We start from the raw sequence: 23,612 nt of genomic DNA, 5'->3' as shown, positions 1-23,612 counted from the left end.
AAAACTGTGTCATAACATCTGTGAATCCATATATAAGCTTTTGTAATGGATTAATCCACAACCGTCATAAATCACATAGGGAATGGGAATCTGATCAGATCAGACTGGTGGTCTCTCTGGTTTGGCTTGTCTTAATTCCAGTCTGGGATGATGGTCCGATTACATATTTCCATAAGCTTTTATCTTATCTTTTCTGGCATCTAGATTTTCACAGCTGTTATATTTCACTCATTAAAGTGTAAAGATATTAGTGGCAATCAAGTGTCATGACGGGATGCCACATCTTCCTGCAGAGACATTAAATACCATAATTGAGCGGGAATGAAATGGCACTGTCAAGGATGATTTCTGTCTCCTTTCTTAGTGCAGGTGTTTATTTATGTGATCTCAACACTGCAGTCATGATCTTCTACACAATAGAGATTTGAATATTACAAAAACATGTCCATTTCATGACAAATTTCACAATGAAAACTAAAGAAAAAAAGGAAATTGTCTACAGTATGCAATGTGGAATACTCAGGATATCCTACTACATTTGATTAAATGTGCAGTTCAACCAGAACACACCTTGATGGGTACTGTATATCACAATGCAAAGCACTTAATTGTGCACCCATTTCCAGTATGATGAACAAACTGGCAACTAAGACACTATTTGATTTTTAACATCTAATTGACACATTATTTGATTGGACTGCCAAAAGCTAAGACGTTTTTACACAAAGTTGGATTAAAAAATGCCTAATAACTGTTTCTATTTCAGAGATGATGACTTGAAAACTTTTACTGAATAAAACATGCAATGTAGTGAAGTCATGTAATAATGTAGCATACTACTGTTTGAAACACTTGTTACATACAGCATTCTTTTTACATCCTTTTAAAACAATTGTACACAGTATACGGTATGTACTGCACTGAATCTAGCAAGCAGTATGCTAGTATTTCATTTCACACATAACCAATGCTTATTAATTGTTTTAATATTTTATGGGGTTACATTTCACATTTTTGCATTGAGGAGTATACAGTATATTGGGTGTATATATTAAAAAACTAAATTCTATACTTTACCTTGTTTCTTCAATATAGACTGATTCCAGAACAGAGGCAGCGTATTCCAGGTTTTTCTTTAGATCTACGAGAGACGCCTCTCCCCTCTCCAACTGTTTCACCAAACATCGTAATCTGAAAAAGCAAATCAAATACTCATACATTAATTCTAACAACACAATTGAAAGTCTGCAATTATCTGAGAGTACCAGCCGATATCAGCGTGCCACATGAAGCATTTGATTCTGTAAAATAAAGATCAATATTGCATTTCCCTCCCTTGCTGAAAAAAGAAAAAAAGAAAACAAATCTTGATATATTGAATGAAATATTTTTGTTAGGGAGGCTCAGAAGTAATTGAGTTGTCATGGTGATAGAAGACTGTCTTTCGATTGTACTTATTTAATTGAGCTTTTAAGGCCAATTGATTAACTTAAGCCGTTAATCTTATCAAACCCATCGTCAATATCCCTCCTCCAGGAAAGACTTTCAAATCAAAACAATCAAATGCTCTACGCTCCTCGATGTGTCTTATGTCAATGTGCTTTTGTACTTTGTACATTTTTAAAACACAATTCCTACGCAAAACAGTAATCTGATGACAAAATAAGGTAAGTGGCAAAATATCGGCATTGGCCATAAGTTATTTGTTAAAATTGGTAACAGTATTTATTTCCGTGATGATGGATGCCATTTGCAGAATTAATTATGCAACATAGTGGGGCCTGGGTAGCTCAATGGTAAAAGACGCTGGCTACCACCCCTGGAGCTCGCTAGTTCGCTAGTTCGAATCCCAGGGCGTGCTGAGTGACTCCAGCCAGGTCTCCTAAGCAACCAAATTGGTCTGGTTGCTAGGGAGGGTAGAGTCACATGGGGTAACCTCCTCGTGGTTGCTATAATGTGGTTCGTTCTCGGTGGGGCGCATGGTGAGTTGAATGCAGATGCCGCAGCGGATGGCGTAAAGCCTCCACACACGCTATGTCTCCGTGGCAATGCGCTCAACAAGCCACATGATAAGATGCAAGGGTTGATGGTCTCAGATGTGGAGGCAGCTGGGATTCATCCTCCATCACCTGGATTGAGGTGAATCACTACTCGACCACAAGGACTTAAAAGCACACTGGGAATTGGGCATTCCAAATTGTGTGAAAAAGGGGAAAAAATTAATAATAACAAAATTATGCAACATAGTGAGGTCATGTGACAAAGATAGTACATACTACTGTTGAAATTGTTGCTTATGCAGGGCTTTACGCTAACATTTATTTTATTTTTTGGAGTGCTCGTGTCCCTAAGAGATTTTTTTTTTTTTCACTGTTTGTGTCACAACACAACATACAGATGCACAAGCAGGCATTAAGAATTACTAAAGAATTCAGAAACAAATGATATACTTGATACATAACAAAGGACATCTCTGATAAACCTTTTTCCAAGTAAAACATTTTTTCAGTTAACAAACAACATCAGTCCTGACTGATCACCTTTATGAACATCTCATAAATAAAAATATATTTATCATCTTAACTTACAGTACTAATAGTTAATAAAAATTCAAATAGGGCTGTGTATCACCTGGCACCTCACGATAAGATACGTATTGCAATACACGTCACGATTCGACATGTTACGATGGGATTACGAATCAATTCCAATTTCAATTCCAATTCATTTTGGTATATTTCAGTTATATACTGATGTCTGGTGAAGAGCATGTAGCTCAAAACATAACATTTTTGTCTCTTGGTGAGCTCATTCAATAGATTTGGAAGTAACAGTGTGCCAACTTTTTTGTGTGTTTACAGGATATGAATACACAAATAGTTTAATATAAATATCGATACATGGATCTAAAGTATCGATTCAATATCATGAGAAAAGTATCGCGATGTATCAATATTTGATTGTATCTGCACAGCCCTACATTCAAATATATATGAAAATACTGGACATTAATAAAACATTTTGAATGTACTGTAGTTTCAACTAATAATCTGTAAAGCAATATTAAAGCTTGTTAATGTTGTTCCATAAAGTAATTATAAAATGTTACCAATATATTTCCTACGACGCATTGTCACACACATAAAATACCTCACATTCTTCATAGAAGATACCTATTTTTGCATTTGTATATGCTGTTTTGTAATTGATTTTTTTATGTAAACATGCGCTAGATGACCATCTTTAATCATTGCGCTGGGTATCGCTACTTTTTCAGTGTCTCGCATCCCACGTTTTTAAGATATTCGTCATTTACCAAATTTAGAAATATTACATTTACATTTTTTCATTTGGCAGACGCTTTTATCCAAAGCGACTTACAAAAGAGGAAAAACATAAGCGAATCATCTTAAGGAGACAGTGGTATGAACAGTGCTGTATTACAAAGTTTCACTAGCATCAGAATAGTATTCAAAACAGAATAAAGTGCAACAGGAATTAAAAAAAAAAAAAAAAAAGACTGGTTAAGTGCTCATGGAAAAGATGTGTTTTTAGTCGTTTTTTGAAGACAGAGAGTGAGTCAGCTTCATGGATGGAATTGGGAAGGTCATTCCACCAACGTGGTATGATGAAGCTGAAAGTCCGGGAAAGTGTTTTGGTGCCTCTTTGTGTTGGTACAACAAGGTGACGTTCCTTAGCCGACCTCAGGCTTCTAGTGGGTGCGTAGCTCTGCATAAATGATTTTAGGTATGCTGGAGCAGACCCAGTGAATGTTCTGTATGCCAGCATCAGAGCCTTGAATTTGATATGTGTATCAACCGGCAGCCAGTGAAGAGAGACAAAGAGTGGTGTAACATGCGCTCTCTTTGGTTCATTAAAGACCAGACGTGCTGCTGCATTCTGGATCATTTGCAGGGGTCTAATTGCACATGCTTGGAGACCTGCAATGAGAGTTTTACAGTAGTCCAGTCTAGTTATGACAAGTGGCTGAACAAGAAGTTGTGTGGCATGTTCAGAGAGGAAGGGTCTTATCTTCCTGATATTGTTGAGTGTAAATCTACATGATCTTGCGGGTCTTTGAGATGTGGTCTGTGAAATTTAGTCTGTTGTCGATGGTTACCGCTAGATTTCTGACCGATTTGGAAGGCGTTACTGTAGTTGTACCCAGCTGCACGGTGATGTTGTGTTCAACAGCAGGGTTGGCTGGAGAGGATAATTGATAGGATATTTATACATTGATAGGATAATTCAAACACTGTCCATCATTTTGACAGATAAAAAGCAAGCAAGAAGTATGTGCCTATGCCTATGCTGCTTGAGAAAGAGAGAGCACGCCTGCACGAGTGTTGTCTTATGTATATTAGGTATATTCTGTAAAACTAACTAGTATAAAAACAATTTTAAAAGTATAATTTATATAATGTTATTTGCATAAGGGGGTATTTATTCTGATGGTACTATTTAGGTTCATAAGTTCAGATGTCACTTGCACTGTTGCAGCCAAATTATTTTCCACATTCGCACACAGTAATTTTCACTTGCTCGCACTGTAGAGCCCTGTTATGTCACTTACTGTTTCACACATTTTCAACCTGGTTTCATAAAAACACATAACTATATTTAAATTTGTGCAAAATTATATTTATGTGGCTAGTTGTATGTATCGCATTGTACGTAACATGTTTGGGAGAACATTTAACTCACTTTTAGCGCCACTCAGTGGACATTTCATTTCGGAACTGCAACAATGCGTTTAAGGAGACACGTAATATAAATTGTCAGAAACTTTGCCACAGTCAAGAAATTTTCTTTAAGAAATTGTGTGTGAAACGCTATTATGCAACAAAATAGAATGCAGTGCAGTATGCTAGAATTCCATTCTGACCATACAGTAGTCACAGTGATTTGATCTCTCTGTGTTGACCCTTTCTCCCTTCACATAATCCTCTGGGGACTGTCAGACAAACATTACGCTTACTGATAATTTCCCAAAGATTAAAAAGGATCATATTTGCATATATATCTCACATTTATATGTTAAATTTGTATCTTATTGTTATAGTCCAGCATAATCAAGATGTGTCCTATGTATCCACCAGCACATGTTGATACCAGTGATGTCATACCCTGAGCTATAGTAAGAGGATGAGCGGCTGTCACCATGACATCCACACAGTGACAGTGTCATTGATGCCTTGAGGTCAATGCAATCACAGGGGGAGATTAACATTTTCCTCTCAACTTTTTGACAGCTGCCTGCAGATAAGAGCAAACACGACCTAACGGGTCTGTATATCCCGACACCTGGTTTCAAATCACACTCATAACAAAGCCTCAATCAAACTATATATGACTCGTCTAGTCGGGTAAATAATGCAAGCACTAACATTTCCTCTTTTGTTAGCCCAGAGGAAAATGTTATTGCTCAGAGGTTGCTTGTTCACAGCTCAGGTGATTTAACCTCGTGCGACCCCACGTCCACATGCCTAGATGTCGTATTTTGGCTTCGCTATATGCAACAGATGAAAATAAGGTGCATTTCAAACTGTTCTGAGACCATTGCAGACAGATAGCACATCGGAGGTTAAGTCAATCAGTAAATAGGGAACAAGGGAGCATCCTATAGTTTCAGGCTGCAGATGATGTTTGTACCACTCAGCATGTTTGGCAGACATGGCAATGGTAATCAGTACATAGATTCAGAATTTATCATTTTTACATGGTTGACAGTGATTGGATGATGCTGGCCATTACTTTAGAATGTATTATGCTAATTAACCACTGGAAACATAAACTGAAAAAATCTGACTTTCTATAGCTTGGTATTAATTAAAATTTCACAGCTTAGTCCCGCTGTCCACACATTTTTTTTTTTATGTTTATTAGGTGCTACTAGTTACAAATCAAAAAGGAAAATGGAAAATGCACACAGCAGTTACACTCGGGTCTCTGAAGGTTAAAGGAGTTCTTAGTTATCAATTTTGTCTCAGAAGTGATAAAATTCCTAAGATTCTATATGATTTAACTGATTTCTGTCTGTAGCAGAAAACAGTGTGGGATGAGGTACTTGCCAAAGTTGCATAGTTAGGGCTAGGTGGGTTGTTCAAATCCCAAACCTTAAATATGAGCAATATTAATAGTCATGCTAGCCGTAGGAAGCAACACTAATTTAAAACGTACAAAATGCAAGCTTTGTATGTTGTGACAAACCAGTGTTTGAGATCCATGCAGGAAATGCTGTCAATAAAGAATAACAGCAACAATAGCTGTCCTTATCATTCAGCACACAAAGCTGGGATTGACAGCTGTCTTAAGACATGTAGGTGGAACCTGATGGTTGATTGGATGAAAACAACCGCACATGTCAGCGTCTGCCAATCAAGCTAACCAAAGTTAAATCTTTCCATAGAAAACTTCAGCAGATTAAAATAGCTCAGCCAAACTCAGATCCAGAGTGTAGGATTTGCATTTACTGTATGGATAAAATCCCACTCTCTCCCCTTAATATATTGTTTATTCAGCCATTTAATCCTCATAAAATCTTGCTGGAACAAAGTCTGGGATTGTGGCATCCAAGTTTCTTAAGCCTTGTCTTGCAATGTCAAAAATGTTTTGTCAGTTAACCTAAAAAATTTGCTTCATTTGGTAACATCTAAATTAATTGATTTTATATTATTTTTATTATTATCAATTCAAAATTCACTAGCGACTATCCTGAGCTGTGATGTCAAAAGAGGACACAAAGAAAAATCTATTTCATGCTTTAAAGATCCCTCAAAAATAAATTGGCCAATGGCATAACATCTGCTATAGACCTTGTTCACAGTAGTGCCACTTACCGTCTCTTCAATGACATGCACTGTATGAAGCTATCAAAAAGTTCAAATTTTCCACATCTCATGTTGTCTGGAGTATTTTGACGGCTGAAATTTCTTGGAAAAATATAATTTCAATGCTTCGTCATCGGAACAATCCAAAAATACTTTAAACAAATGTACAACCCATTGAAGAGACTGTACATCGATCCCTCACAGTCTCGTTGTCATTCCCGTTGTAGGGCTGAGCAAAATGGTGGTCTCTCTGGATTATACATTTGAACTGGATATCTCCTTCACATCACACAGTAGCACCAGACTAGTGTGCATGTCACTTTTATATGCATATTAAGGACTGTGGCATCTTTTATTGTCAAAATAGGGTGATCCAATCTGGGAGAGCAGATAGGATCACTCCCCCCGCCAAACACTCGTGAAATCTGTGACCAATTGGCTACAGGACTAACCTTTCTCACTGTTCTCACTGTAATAACAACTTCTGTGTCTCAGTTGATAAACTTGTCATGTTTGGTCTCATTTTACAGCCTACAAACTAAATAGAAATGTGGTGAAGTATATGGAAATGTTTGGATATTCTGTAATACTATTTGAAGACTTTCATTTGATCATAGGTTTAGGAGAGCAAGGTAATATTGCCTCTCCCCCTCAAGACCCGTGACCATTTCCCTCTGTATACAGCAATATATTTGCATATAAGGTTTTGGTTTCTTTCAATTGTCTCAGTGATTGCCTCCCACTCTGATTGCTTTCTCTTTGAAATGTTAACAATATCTTGATCAGGATATAAGAAGGAAACATAGCAGCTGATCAAGGAGACAGTCTTACGTGGCCTCTCCCGCAGAACAGTGCGTTGTAACTTAATAAATAACTTTACTTGCTCTAAAGGTCTTAGGATCTCTTGTTTCATATTGAAAGCGATTCTAAGTTTAATCCTATGCTTTCCATCTACTTCTTAGAAGTATTTTCCTTTCAATCACTACAATTCTATATTTACAAGAACTTTAATTGGAGTGAAATTTATCTTAATGGAGTCAAATGTTGCAGGAATGGAAGTGGTAGGGAAGAAAATCATTGTGGGCAGAGAATGGGTTAACATGGAGTAAAATTCAGTAGGATCAGGTGGGTGCGAGACAGAAACTTGTGAGAGCAGGATGGAAAAACAGTCCTGCTCAGACTTCTACAGCCAGACTTGACACCTTGACTTCATGAATCCCTCTCATCTTTTCCTTTACTAACCCATACCCACCAACCACCAATTTGGTTATGGAATGCCCATTTTCATGTTCCAACCAATTCTCTGATAAATAAAATCAAATTCCGTTTTTTTTTTTTCCTCAATAGAATATCCTGTTTCACTCTGACTAGGTCACATAAATCATTATCTTATTAAAGTGACAACTGCTCAATAACTGCTCTTTACACTAGTGCTGGGAATTGATAAATATTTCCGTTCCCTATCTGTCACTCATTCGATGTTGTGTTGATGTAGTGACACTAGGGGTCACTCTTGGGAGCCCAAGACACCTCTGGTCTTTGATAAAAGGCCAATGAAAATTGGCGAGTGGTATTTGCATGCCACTCCCCCGGACATACGGGTATAAAAGGAGCTGGTATGCAACCACTCATTCAGATATTCTCTTCGGAGCCAAACGGTCATGCTCACTGAGCTGAATTCCCACGACTGTTCATTCACCTCTGCTGGATCTGACGGCGCACTTTAGCGGCTTCTCCCTCCTCTGCACTGGTGCACTGCAAAGAATGCCCCTGGGCGCTTCAGCAGAAATACGAGTATATTTCTCTAAAAGAGTATATTTCTCTAAAAGAGCGGCACACACAGAACGTCTTTTTAAAGATGCGTCTTTTTAAAGATGCCTTTCCTTTGTGTGTTATTCCTGGTTGCGCTCGTTATCTCTTGCCATCTGACGGTCACGATCACTGTCTTTCATGTCTGGGCACTGCTCAAGTGGAGACAGCGTTCGTGGATGGGTCATGTACTCATTGCGAGGACATGTCCATGGCAATGATGCGGTTGCGGCTTGCCTTTGTAAGAAAGCAAGCCACCCGCGAAAGTGATGAGCTCTCAAGTACAGCATCGGAGAGCGGGCTCGTCCACTCGGACGCGGAAGCCTCAGCTGGGCTCCTCCCTTCGGGGACAATTGCCCAGTCACAGGCTGATGTGGAGATGACGACATGCTTTCCCGGGCAGCCGGGAACCCTCTTTCCTGAACCCTCGCGACTTGATGATTGGTTCCTGGGCTCGCGGCGCCGCTCAAAGCCACGCCCCATCCCCGTTCCTTTCTTCCCGGAAGTGCACGAAGAGCTGACAAGGTCGTGGGAGGCACTTTTTACTGCCCGGTCCTGATCTTTTCAGCTTCCCTGCCCTCACTACCCTCGACGGTGGGGTGGCCAAGGGCTATTCAGCAATCCCCCGGTGGATAAAGGCACTCGCGGTGCACCTATGCCCGCAGAGCGCCGCCACCTGGCGTGATGCCCAAAGCCCCCATCCAAGGCCTGTGGGCTTACGTCGTCTCTGACGGCCAAGGCCTATGGTGCTACAGGACAAGCCGCCTCCGCCCTGCATGCCATGGCTCTCCTGCAAGTCTGCCAAGGCACTAAAGGAACTGCACGAGGGTAGTTCCGCCCCGGGATTGATGCAGGAACTGCGCTCGGCGACCGACCTCGCTCTCCGAGCGACAAAGGTCACACCGTGGTCTCCCAGGCGGACGATGTCCACATTAGTGCTCCAGGAGCGCCACCTTTGGCTCAACCTGGTCGAGATGGGTGAGGCCGACAGGACACGGTTCCTTGCTGCCCCCATCTCCCAGGCTGGCCTATTCGGTGACACCGTCAAGGACTTTGCCCAGCAGTTCTCGACGGTGGAGCAGCAGGCTCAAGATCCTGAACCCTGTCTGCTCGTCGCCAAGGGCGTCCCCCTGCGATGACTGCACCGGCTCCGCCGCAGCCCGCCTCTTCGGCCCGGCCCTGGCGTAGAGCCCACCACAGGAAGCAGATGCCACGTGGCCGCCAAGAACCCGTGAAAGGCTTCAAAGTGCCCCTGAGATGGGCGACCCAGGGACGATGAAACCTGCTGCTCTGGAGCTGGTAAGCAGACCACTCCATCCCCCGGTCGAGGGCCGGGAGGAGAATCTTTTTGTTACCTTTGCATTTAATTGTACTGCCTGCCCAAGTGGTTGCAGTACCCAAGAATTCAGCAAGAGCAGTTTCCTTGTTCCCTGGGTCACATATCCGTCATCACAACCACTGTCCACCACTCTATTTGGCAGGTTTGGTGCTCCAGCGCCAGTCTTCCGCCCCTGAGCGCCCAGCTGTGGCACAAATCCACCCCCGATGTGACAGTATCCACAGGTCACGAGGACAGGCCACTTCCTCCCCCGTCCCAGGCTGTTCCGGGGGTGGTCACAAGGAGCCAGGTAAGTACTTCGATGTCCCTGAACTCAGCATGGCCACAACATGGTGTGGCACCTCGAGCTCCACCCCGCCACGAGGCCCCACCCGCAGGTACGTCCGATGAGATAGTCCCTTTGGTTCCCCTCACGCGGAGCTTGGATGCGTGGCTTGCGCTTTCCAATCCATCGCGATGGCTAGCCCGGACCGTCTGACTCGGCTACGCAATTCAGTTCGCCAAGCATCTGCCCAGGTTCAGTGGTATCCACTTCACCTTGGTGAAGGACGAAAACGCTGCTACCTTGCGTGTGGAGATTGCCACCCTCCAACAGAAGGGTGCGATAGAGCCTGTCCCTCCAGCCGAGATACTTCATCGTACCGAAAAAAGCTGGTGGGTTGCGGCCAATCTTGACCCTGCGAGTACTGAACCGGGCTTTACACAGACTCCCGTTCAAGATGCTGACGCAAAAACGCATTCTGGCATGCGTCCGGCATCAAGATTGGTTCGAGGCGGTAGACCTGAAGGATGCGTAATTCCACGTCTTGATTCTACCTCGACACAGACCCTTCTTGCGGTTTGCATTAGAGGGTCAGGCGTATCAGTACAAGGTCCTCCCTCTCGGCCTGTCCTTGTTTCCTCGCATTTTCACGAAGGTCACAGAGGCAGCCCTTACCCCATTAAGGGAAGTGGGCATTCGCATTCTCAACTCGATGACTGGCTAATCCTAGCTCACTCTCGGGACATGTTGTGTGCACACAGGGACTTGGTGCTCTCACACCTCAGCCGACTAGGGCTTCGGGTCAACTAGGAAAAGAGCAAGCTCCTCCCAGTCCAGAGCATCTCTTTCCTCGGTTTGGAGTTGGACTCAGTCTCTTTGACAGCGCTCCTCATGAACGAGCATGCCCAGTCGGTACTGGCCTGTTTGAAGGCGTTCAAACAGAAAACAGCGGTTCCACTGAAATTCTTTCAGAGGCTCCTGGGGCATATGGCATCCTCAGCGGTAGCCACCCCACTCGGGTTGATGCATATGAGACCGCTTCAGCACTGGCTTCAGACTCGAGTCCCGAGATGGGCATGGTGGCGCGGGACACATCGCATGGTCATCATGCCGGTCTGTCACTGTCTTTTCAGCCCTTGGACCGACCTCTCGTTTCTACGGGCAGGTGTTCCCCTAGAACTGGTCTCCAGGCATGTCGTGGTCACGATAGATGCCTCCAAAATGGGCTGGGGTGCTGTTTGCAATGGGCACGCAGCTGCCGGCCTGTGGACGGGCCCGCGACTGCATTGGCACATCAACTGCCTCGAGTTGTTGGCAATTCTGCTCGCCCTGCGGAGGTTTCGGCCGTTGATCCAGGGCAAGCACGTGTTAGTTTGGACAGACAACATGGCAATGGTAGCATATGTCAACCGCCAAGGCGGTCTGCACTCTCGTTGTTTGTCACAACTCGCCCGCCGTCTCCTCCTCTGGAGTCAGCAGCACTTCAAGTCGCTGCGAGCCACTCACATCCCGGGCAACCTCAACACTACAGCGGACACACTGTCACGGCAGGTTACCCTCAGGGGAGAGTGGAGACTCCACCCTCAGGTGGTCCAGCTGATTTGGAGTCGATTTGGACAGGCACAGGTACACCTGTTCGCCTCCCAATAATCCTCCCACTGCCAGCTCTGGTACACCCTGACCGAGGCCCCCCTCAGCATAGACATGTTGGCACACAGCTGGCCCCCTGGCCTGCGCAAATATGCGTTTCCCCCAGTGAGCCTACTTGCACAGACCCTGTGAAAATTACACATTGAGATTAGCGTTTATCTATATTCTTAACTCTCTTGGAGTCAGACAAAATGTGACAGGACCAACTCATCGCCATAATCATATGCTAGATTTAATTCTGTCATGTGAAGTTGATGTTGATACTATAGAAATTCTGCCACAGAGCAATGACATCTTAGATCATTACCTCGTCTCTTGTATGCTGCATATATTAGCAAACCCATAGAAAATAACCACAACAATCTTAGGTGTTTATTTTGTACTGTAGCTAAATAGGTTAGGAATAAATTCTCGACTGAACCAGATATTCTGTCACAGCACAATAACTTCATGATTTTATGCAATCATCTGTCACAGTACCTCAGAAAACAGTGTCTCATAATTTTCCTCACAAGCAACTTCAACCCTTTGCTGTCATAGGTCATGAAAAGCTAACAAAACTTATCAAAACATCAAAAGCCACAACATGAATGTTAGATCCAATACCAACAAAGCTCTTAAAAGAAGTATTCCCTGTAATCTCAAAACCTCTTCTTAATATTATTAACTCCTCGCTATCTCTAGGACATTTCCCAAGAAACTTTAACATAGCAGTTATCAAATCACTTAATAAGAAGCCACAGCTTGATCCTGGAATATTGGCAAATTATAGACCGATTTCAAATCTCCCATTTATGTCAAAAATACTAGAAATGGTAGTGTCTTTCCAACTATGTTCATTTTTACAGAGAAATAGTATATATGAACAATTTCAGTCAGGAATAAGGCCTGCACTTATCAGAGTTACAAATGACTTGCTCTTATCATCTGATTGCGGCTGCGTTTTTCTTCTAGTGCTTTTAGATCTTAGTGCTGCCTTTGACACCATAGATCACAACATTCTCTTGAATAGGCTTGAGAATTATGTTGGCATTTGTGGACTTGCAATAGCATGGTTTGGGTCCTATTTAGCAGACTGCTACCACTTTGTATGTGTAAACGAGGAATTGTCAAATCAAACAAAAGTTAAGTATGAAGTGCCACAGGGATCAGTTTTAGAGCCTCTGCTTTTCTCCTTATATATGCTTTCCCTAGGAGATATTATCAGGAATTGTGGAATACATTTCCACTGTTATGCTAATGATATCCAACTTTATATTTATTTTGAAACCCAATGAAATTTCACAATTCTCCAAATTAGCAGAGTTAATAAATTAAATCAAAGATTGGATTGCCAGAAATTTCATTCTACTCAATTCTGACAAAACAGAGGTACAAATTATTGGACCAAAAACCTCTAAAAATAAGCCGCTAAAATATTATTTGACTCTCGGTGGATGTACTGTTACATCGTCTTCTACAGTGAAGAACTTTCAAATTTCCAGTGCTTGTAGACCAACATTCTTCCACCTCAGAATTGTTGCTAAGTTACGACCCAGGCTCTCTGTTGCTGATGCCAAAAATGTAATTCATGCGTTCATGACCTCAAGACTAGATTATTGTAATGCATTACTGGGAGGATGTCCAGTAAGTTAAATAAATAAACTTCAGTTGGTTCAAAATGCAGCAGCCAGGGTGCTGACTAGATCCAATAAATATGATCACATTAGCCCCATTTTATCATCGTTACATTGGCTACCTGTTAAATTTAGCATTAATTGTAAAATTTTGTTAACTACGAATGGTCTAGCTCTGCAGTACTTAAGTGACCTTCTACCATGGTATATTCCGTTCATTATGATCACAAAATTCTGGCCTATTAATAGTTCCTAGAATATCAAAATCCACAAAAGTAGGTAGATCCTTTTCATATTTGGCTCCTAAACTATGGAATAGTCTCCCTAACACTGTTCAGGATGCAGACATCCTCACTCAGTTTAATTCTAGACTAAAGACTCATCTATTTAGCCAGGCATACACCTAATTTATCAATCAACTCACAATTAGGCTGCTTTAGTTAGGTCTGCTGGAACCAGAAACATATATCATGATCTATAACTCTGCAAAAAAATTGAATGGCATCTACGCTAATATTATTGTATTCATATTCCGAGGTTACCAGAGCCGGCTAGATCCAGCTCCGTTCCTGCTTGGTGTCTGACTCCACTGCTAAGTGTCTCTGAGTGACAATGACTAAATGCAACCGGTGCCAGCCAGACATCACTTCAGTCTATTAAATGGACTTCAGAGGTTGAAATGATGCCAACTCCAAGCATAAGACATGGGATATATCATATGCCACTGCCTGAACCTTGGACTTAAGGTACACCTCACCGAAATGACCTGCTGGTTGATCTCTGCCTGCATCACCTTGATCTAATGATGGACTACACTCTTAAAATGGAATACATAGACTATCAATTAATTACCAACAAAAGCCTTCATCAGCCAATTAACAAAGGATAATGCATCTATGTGAACTTCTGCAGTTAATCCAGGATGAACTTCAAAGACATTGGTCATTAATCTTACAGTTCATACAAAATCTTTGTATAAACACTGGCCCTTAACACTTACTTAGTTTACTAATTTTAAACCATGACTTGCACTGCACATAAATAACTAATACTGGCATTACATTCGTGCTGTTTAGCCAGAGGGGAACTGGCCCTCACAGTGAGCCTGGTTTCTCCCAAGGATATTTTTCTCCATTAACCAACATCTTATGAGTTTTGTGTTCCTTGCCACAGTTGTCTTCAGTTTGCTCACTGGGGTTCTAAATACAATTATTATTAATTGTTAATTTGTATACACAGTTTACACTCATACAGTATTTAATCAAACTACACAATGATGTATCTAAGACTTTATAGATATTAGTTTCATTTTCTTTTAATGCATGATTTTCTGTAAAGCTGCTTGAAACGATGTGTGTTGTGTAAAGCGATATACAAATAAAAATGACTTGACTATTTGTGTAGTTTCTCCCTCTACTCTCTATTCCTTCTGGCCAGTAAACAAGATTAACCAGCGGTTGTCCTGTGATCGACTGGTCAATCAACGTAATGAGTCCCCTTGGCATAGAGTAAAAGATTGATCTTGTAATTTTAAGAATCGATATCGGGATCATTAAAATGAAGATTGCGATTAATCGAAAAATAGATTTTTTTTACCCAGTCCTATTTTACAATGTGTATTATGTAAAGATGTAGTATATACTGTAGTGTTCAGGACAAGCATGTAAATAGAACTGTAGGAGTGCTACAGTCTGCTGGGATGCTCAACAAGGCTCAAGTCAACTTGCTCGAGCTAATGGCCATCAGTATTTTTCAAGCACAAGAGTTATTACTTTAAACACCAACCTCATTCATCCATCATATGAGCCTTTACTGCTGGGGAAAAGAGGTTGGAACAAGAGAGAGAGAGATTATCCCATAGAGTGGCTTCCATCTTGTACATGGAATGATCCAGCATGCCGTTAATTTCCTCTCCCAATGCAAAGCCACTATTCACATTGACTGCTCATGACATATTCAAGCTAAAGTTCTTTCCCGGCAGCAAATGTTTTCTGGCTAATGAAACTTCAATTGAATTTGCGTCAAGATGAGTGAGAAATTCATGGATGCTGCAGGTTTTAGCTGATGTGAATACAAAGAAAGAAGTATTGTCCAGGAGTTCCAGGGGAAATCTTCAACCTGGTCTCACAGAATCACATCAATAAACAAAAATTTTTTGCAAAATTATTTTTATGTGGCTTGTCGTGCGTATCGCTGCAGTTTATTGGTGAAATTAACACTAGAGGTGCTAAACGGCGACTATTTTTTTTATTTATTTATTTTTGTTGCTAAAATAACATTATGTGGTTCATTTCACATAACACAGCAGTTCTGATTGGAAATATCCACTGTGTTGAGCAAAAAACAAGTTATATGTTCTCCAAAACATCAGGTTTATGCTCTATTGAGTTTTAAATCAACAAAATTTAACTATAGTGCATGACTTACAAGGTGATACATTTTAACATCATTACATAAGAGAGAAAATTGGCACAACATGGCCAATTTCTAACAAAATTAGAAAAATGTATTTTAGTGTTCTCACCTAAGGTGACGTTTCGAGCCCACAGCTCTTCATCAGACAAAGTCAGGTATCAGTGATTGTCTGATGAAGAGCCATGGGCTCGAAATGTCACCTTAGGTAAGAACACTAAAATACATTTTTCTAATTTTGGAGCCGTGGTGTGCTGACTTTTCTGTCTTTTTCTGATACTAATTTGGCCGGGCACCCACATGGAGCTTTTTTGCCGTTGGATGTGCATGCTTTTGTAAACCTAAATGTCATTACATAACCAAAACTATTTATAAGCTTGTTCGAGCATGATCAAATTGTACAGTAGCTCAAATGATCACTTGCGATGCAAAGGACTGGGGTACGAGTCCTGAAGAGCATGCAGATCAACATGTGAGCTAAGTGTTATAGAGGCACCCAAAAATTATGTGGTTGCTTTAGCAATTGGATTTTTTATCTGACACTTGCTTTTTATGAAACTATCTGTTAGGTTTAGGTTTAAAGTTTAGGGTAGGTTTTATCGATTTAAAACTCAGAGCTCATCTGTTTTGGAGAACATTTAACTTGTTTTTTGCACAACACAGTGGACATTTCCCCTCAGAACGGCTGTGTTATGTGTAATGAACCACGTAATGTCATTTCAGCATTTATAGTTAATGCAAGAAATCATAGATGCTTTAATCCCTGGGGTGGATTCATTTGTGTATAGTTCTTGTAAGATATTGCATGTGTTTAAGTAGGCATGCCTGTTAATTGTTTAATATATGAGAAACAATCAAGCAAATAACAATAAATCTAGATTTTACATTTTATGAAGTAAACGTGAGTGATGCTTGCCCATGCAAAACCCACAATCATGGTTCAAGGATGTTGTGGGTGGTTACCAGGTCATTGCTATGCAGTTGCTAAGGTGTTATGAGAGGTTTTTATGTGGTTGCTAGGGTGTTCTAGTTGGTTGCTTATTGGTCAAGGTCAATAGAGCCCAACCCCAAGTCACCTTGTTTTTTGTTTTTTTCAATTTTTATGACCTATTTACATCATTTATATGCAGACCCATACATGTACCCCATGTGATTATTTTAAAATACTGTATGCCTGCAGAAGAACACTCAAATCTACATAGAAATGAGCATTTACTGTCAGCAGTTTTAACCGTGTATCTTCACTGTCCATCCTGCCTGTGAATCTGCTGTGCTTTTAATCTCTCTGTGGTGAGATTTATTTGTCGATCACAGCATTTTCTCTGCATTTCAAAGTGTTTCCAGGAAGTAAAATAATGGGCCATAAGGATTAAAAAAAGAAAAAAAGTAGCTTGAAAAGGGTCTTATAAGGTATGCCATTTAAATCAGAACAAAATCTCAGTTTATCTGTCGCTTATGTTCTTGTTAGTAGTGCTTGCTAAGGCAGGCATCAATAATACTTACATACCCAAGTATTAAAATCACGCATCTCATCCCACAACATTTTGTTATGACACAGAAACACACAGAATACATGTAATCATTTACTTTTATATATTAAAAAGCCATTTTCGGTAACACTTTATTTTAAAGGGGACATATGCAAAATCCACTTTTAATTTTTTTTTTTTTACATAATTATGTGTCCCCAGTGTGTGTAGACAACCACAAAATATGGTAAAAGACCACACCCTCGTTTCTTTCCTTTCCCCATCAATAAAAACAGTGTCTCCAAATGAGCAGTTCAGGTTTGAAGCCCCTTATGACGTCAAAAGGGAAAAGGAACCGCCCAGGGCTGGTGAAGAGATCCGCCCGAGTAGCTTAGATCCGCCCTCATTAAAATCTGAGCGAGCAGCGCACAGTCCGCCATATTTATCTCCTCGTTAGAGCCGCTTGTGCTAGCTCGGACTGCTTCATCAACGATGGTCAACACAAGGCTGGATTTGCTTCAAAGCTAAGGATCAAGGATGGATCGATACAAACTCCCCGTGACCCAAATTGTTGCAAGATTTGCAAGTCGTAAGTTTCGCACTTTATACTTTTTTAATGTTTGCAATTTGGCTTTCTGAATTTGCTTGTTTGCACATTGCATGAAAAACGCTTGTTATAAAAACATTGTGCTTTGTATAACGTAGCAACTAGTCCCTAACTACCTTATTCCATAACAATGAAGCTGTAGCTCTGTTTCGATTACAATATAAACTGACTGGCGTCCTCCACAGTCCCGCTTGAGTGGTCATGCAATGAAGATTTTCCGTGTAATAAAACCGGTCATTATTTCAAAAACGATTATGAAACAATAGTGGTATTTTCGACAACTAGCTGTTTTTCATATTTCGTAACTTGACCTTTGTTATGCACAATACAGTAAGATGTTTGACTTAGTGTGTTCTCTGTGTTATTTATAATTTTTTAACTGTTTAATTTCTCCTGCATTGTTGTTGCCAGGGTATCCATGGCACCAGCAGGAAAGGTACAGCCCACTTCCAGCTCCTTTGCATTTAAAGCTACAGACACTAAAACAGCCCATTTGGAACAGGGCTACAAAACAGGGGTATAAAGGCATGGTAGAATAAACGATCTGTGAGGTATTTTGAGCTAAAACTTGACAGACACATTCTGGGGACACCTGAGATTTATATTACATTATGTAAAAAGGGGCATAATACGTCCACTTTAAGGGTCCACAATAACCTCCTGAGATCCGAGCGTAACTGCTTTGTGCATTTTCTATTTCCCTTTTTGATTTGTAACTAGTAGCACCTAAAAACATGCAAAAAAATAATTACAAAAAAAAATTAAAAATAATTTATATATATATATATATATTCTTGAGCAAATCTTTTTCCTAAAAACTGATGTCCACATGTGTAAGTTGTGAAATGTTAAATAATACCAAGCAATAGAAAGTATGATTTTTTTTTTATCAAATTGTTTATTATGTTTCCATGTTTTTGAGATGTTACAGACATTACATCATCCAATCATTGCCAACCATGTTAAAATAAACCTGTAGTAAGGACTGTAAAGAGATGGACCTGAGAAGCAGAGCTGGAACTACAAGCCTGCTTTGACTGCACTGATTGGAGTGTTTTTGAGACTGCAGCCACACAGCTGGATGAGCTCACAGATACTGTGACATCATATATCAGTTTCTGTGAGGATATGTGCATACCTACTAGGACGTATTTAGCATTCAACAATGACAAACCATGGTTTGCAGCAAAACTCAGGCAGCTTCGTCAGGCCAAAGAAGATGCTTACAGAAATGGGAAAAAAATCTTGTATAATCAGGCCAAAAACAGACTAACAAAGGAGATCAGAGTGGCTAAAAGAAGCTATTCTGAAAAGCTGAAAAAACAGTTTTCAGCTAACAAACCTGCATCAGTGTGGAGAGGCCTGAAAGACTTTACCAACTACAAGACACCATCCCCCAACACTGTAGGGAATCAACAATTAGCAGATGACCTAAATGTGTTTTACTGTACATTTGAAAATCCCATTCTCACACCCCACAACTGCTCTGACCTTCACAGCACACAAACATTTACACCTCCTGCAACCCCCCCTCCTCACCTCTCCTGCTACTCTACACACAAGATCTGTGAAGAGGATGTGTGCCGGGTCTTCCAGAAACAGAAGGCAAGAAAAGCACAGGGCCCAGATGGTGTTTCACCCACTTGTCTAAAATCCTGTGCAGACCAGCTGGCCCCTATTTTCACACAGATCTTCAACAGATCACTGGAGCAGTGTGAAGTCCCCTGCTGCTTCAAATGCTCCACATCCCCGTCCCAAAGAAACCCAAGATCAAAGTACTTAATGACTACAAACCCGTCGCTCTGATATCTGTGTTCATGAAGTCATTTGAGAGACTGGTTTTAGCCCACCTAAAAGACATCACTGAACCCTTTCTGGATCCCTTGCAGTTTGCCTATCAAGCAAACAGGTCTGTGGATGATGCAGTCAGTATGGGACTGCATTACATACTTCAACATCTAAACAGACCAGGGACTTATGCAAGGATACTATTTGTTGACTTAAGTTCAACTTTTAACACCATCAACCCTGCTCTCCTATGGACTAAATTAACCCAGCTCTCTGTTCCTGCCTCTATCTGTCAGTGGATCACCAGCTTTCTGACAGACAGGCAGCAGCAAGTGAGAATGGGGAAATTCACCTCCAGCAAATGTACAATCAGCACTGGTGCCCCCCAGGGATGTATACTCTCCCCACTACTCTTCTCCCCTGCATATAGAAGGGAAGTTGAACAGCTGGCTGTCTGGTGCAGTCAAAACAACCTAGAGCTGAACACACTTAAAACAGTGGAGATGACAGTGGACTTTAAGAGGAACACCCCAACATTACCCCCGCTCACCATTCTAAACAGTACTGTGGCAGCAGTGGAGTCATTCAGGTTACTGGGCACTACCATCTCACAGGGCCTGAAATGGGAGACCCACATAGACTCCATTTTGAAAAAGGCCCAGCAGAGTTTGTACTTCCTTTGCCAGCTGAGGAAGTTCAACCTGCCACAGACGCTGCTGATACAGTTCTATTCAGCAGTCATTGAGTCTGTCCGTTGCACTTCTATAACTGTCTGATTTGGTTCAGCTAGCAAGTCAGACATCAGAAGACTTCAAAGGATAGTTTGGACTGCTGAGAGGATTATTGGTGCTCCCCTACCCACCCTAATTATTATAATAATTATAAAAATAATTTTAAGCAGCATATCAAACAAAACTAGAGATGTTACTTTTAACACCCAAACAAGTTTCAGTGAAAAACTACCAGAGGCACTTCTGTTGGCTTTTATTGACATCATGCTGTTGTGTCACGTGACTCGGTGCACCAGAAGTTTAACCCAAAAATGACAGTCTAGAGCCTTGTGAACAGTATTCAGTCAGTTTAAATTAATTTAAATTGTGCGTTGGGTATAGCTTGTAACACAAGGTTAATGCACTAGTTAAGCATTAATAAGACTGTAATTAATAGATAACTAAATGTAGAGCAAGGCTATCTTAGCCTAAATTCACAACTTATTACTTTTGTTCTTTTTGTGTAAATTAATGCAATTATCAATATCATAAATGATATTGATATATCATATATATATATATATATATATAAATATCATATCATATATGATATTGATTTATCATATATATCAAGTTGACTAAATATTAAGTTTTAAAGGCTAATTAGTATTGGCTTTACAAAGTTGTTATTAATAAATTACTAAAATCTTGTATTAAAGACGACTGGACCCCCTGTTCTAAAGTAAGAAAAAAAAATTTTACTTATCCAAGTTATAGGGTTGTTTTGCATTTATAAGGTGGTATTTTAAAGTTGACGTAACTTTTTCAGTGTAAAAATACTTTCTTCCATCCCAGCTTAATATGCAGAGACAACTATAAATAAGCTATTCATAGACTGATTTTCTCAAAAAGTGTAAACATTGTGTCTCTGTGGTGCTATAAAAATTCCTGTTTGTTTTGAGCGACCGCTTTGACCCGCCCCAACAACGTTACTTAACCAGTTGCGTGACTTGGAAGTGGGACTACCTGACTGTTTGAACAACTGCAGATGAGGAGTGTATTTGGAAAGCTGTTTTGAAAACATTGTTTATTTTTGCAATTTCATTCGGGGGCGCTAGTGCCGCAGAAATTATATACTTCAGCTTTAAGTGTATTGAACTATATTAAGACAGTATGACTAATTATTGTGTACAATATACAGTACATGCTTAATAAGTGCATTATTGTGGATCCTTAAAATAAGTGTTACTACATTATCTATTGGCCTAATTTAAATCTATTTTCGCTAACACAATGTTTACAGGAAGAAAAAAAAAACACATATTAGGCGCACTGACAAAATGTAAAAAACAAAAACAAGAAAGAGTGTTATTTATTATTATTAAACAAAAAAAGTGAAACCTGAAAGATCATATGCAGTTTTTTTTTTTTTTCCTCCCCTTTTCTCCCCAATTTGGAATGCCCATTTCCCAGTGCGCACTAAGTCTTCGTGGTGGCGTAGTGACTCAATCCGGGTGGTGGAGGATGAATCTCAGTTGCCTCCGCGTCTGAGACCATCAATCCATGTATCTTATCACATGGCTTGTTGAGCGCATTACCGTGGAGACATAGTGCGTGTGGAGGCTTCACGCTATTCTCCGCAGCATCCACACACAACGCACCATGCGCCCCACCGAGAGTGAGAATCATATTATAGCGACCACGAGGAGGTTACCCCATGTGACTCTACCCTCCCAAGCAACCGGGCTAATTTGGTTGCTTAGGAGACCTGGCTGGAGTCACTCAGCACACCCTGGATTCGAATTCGCGACTCCAGGGGTGGTAGTCAGAGTCTTTACTCGCTGAGCTACCCAGGCCCCCCACATATGCAGTTTTCATTGTTTAATTTTTTTTAAAATAAAGCTGTCAAAATAAACAAATGCAGTTAATGTTTTTTTTATAGCAGTTGTTCAATGTAACATTTAACATAACTTCACTGCTAATATTGTTGGCTCCTGTGTTCTAAATCACTTGTGTTTTTCAAGGCATCTGCCAAATGAATAAATGAAAATGTATGACAAAAAAATTCTTTTTTTTAAAAAAAATTAAGGCTTTTTACAATTTACCAAAGGTTTATGAGTGAAAAACTACAGCACACTAATTCAGCTTCTCTCTCTCACTTTCTCTCTCTCTCTCAGTGGCAGCCAATCAGTGCGTAAAGGGTCAGACTAGGCAGGAAATCAATTAATGACAAACGATTTGAAATAATGATGGAACACAGTGCTGGCGGGGTCTGGAGAAATGTCAGCACATTGTTTTACCATGTAATTAGATAGTTAATGAGAATCTTAATGAACAACATACTCTCCATCTCTACAGGTAAAAGAACTCAAATATGGGGACAGACAGTGTGATTGACACACTGAGGGATACATTTCTGTTGCATGATAATAGGAAAAATACTAGCCCTGTGTTGTTACAGAACAAGAGACAGAATCGTTGCATTTGTAGTGAACAATAGACTTGCTGCTGTTGGTGAAAGATAAAGAATTGCTTTGAAGGTATTGAACAGTTAATAGCTTTGTTTAGCTCTACACTCAACTTAAGTTGAGTTGTTTAAAGGATGTAAAGTGTCAAATTAACATTTTAATAAGTGACTTTGGCTCTATTCCATGCCCTAGTGAAATGTCTACTGTCTACAATAGGCAGCTACCTAAAGCCTGGTGCCATGATTTTGCACTCAGAGAAATTTGGGGAACTGTAAAAAGATTTATTTCGTCAAATGGCAAAATGGCCTGTCTTTGTTCAATTAGTGTTCCATGGGCAATGATGGCCGATTAAAGGATTAGTTCACTCAAAAATGATCATTCTCCCATGATTGACTCACCTTTAAGCCATTCCAGATGTCTATGTCTTTCCTTCTTCAACAGAACCGAAATGAAGATTTTTAAAAGCACATTCCAGCTCTGTTTGTCCATACAATTAAAGTGAATGGGTGCCATGAGGCTGCTGGCTGTTTGATGGTCCAAAAGTCATTTTTAGGCAGCATAAAAGTAATCCACACGACTCCAGTCGATCAATGAATGTCTTCTGAAGCAAATCGGTAGGTTTGTGTAAGAAACAAATCCATAGTTAAAACGT

The 23,612-nt window shown here is 40.5% G+C and overlaps 1 protein-coding gene across 1 annotated transcript in view; it reads right to left on the bottom strand.

Moving 5' to 3' along the window:
- The window catches only part of LOC127443146 (dual specificity calcium/calmodulin-dependent 3',5'-cyclic nucleotide phosphodiesterase 1A-like), a 154,430-nt gene that overhangs the window by 34,867 nt on the left and 95,951 nt on the right, over positions 1-23,612 (bottom strand). Inside the window, exon 4 of the mRNA XM_051701691.1 lies at positions 1,078-1,191. Within this exon, the coding sequence (XP_051557651.1) occupies positions 1,078-1,191 (114 nt within the window). The remainder of the gene's footprint in view (positions 1-1,077; positions 1,192-23,612) is intronic.

Source organism: Myxocyprinus asiaticus, chromosome 6 (assembly GCF_019703515.2).
Source record: "Myxocyprinus asiaticus isolate MX2 ecotype Aquarium Trade chromosome 6, UBuf_Myxa_2, whole genome shotgun sequence".
In the NCBI taxonomy this organism is placed as follows: Eukaryota; Metazoa; Chordata; class Actinopteri; order Cypriniformes; family Catostomidae; genus Myxocyprinus; species Myxocyprinus asiaticus.
The sequence above is the reverse complement of the archived record's forward strand: the minus strand, read 5'-3'. Positions and strand labels throughout refer to the sequence as shown.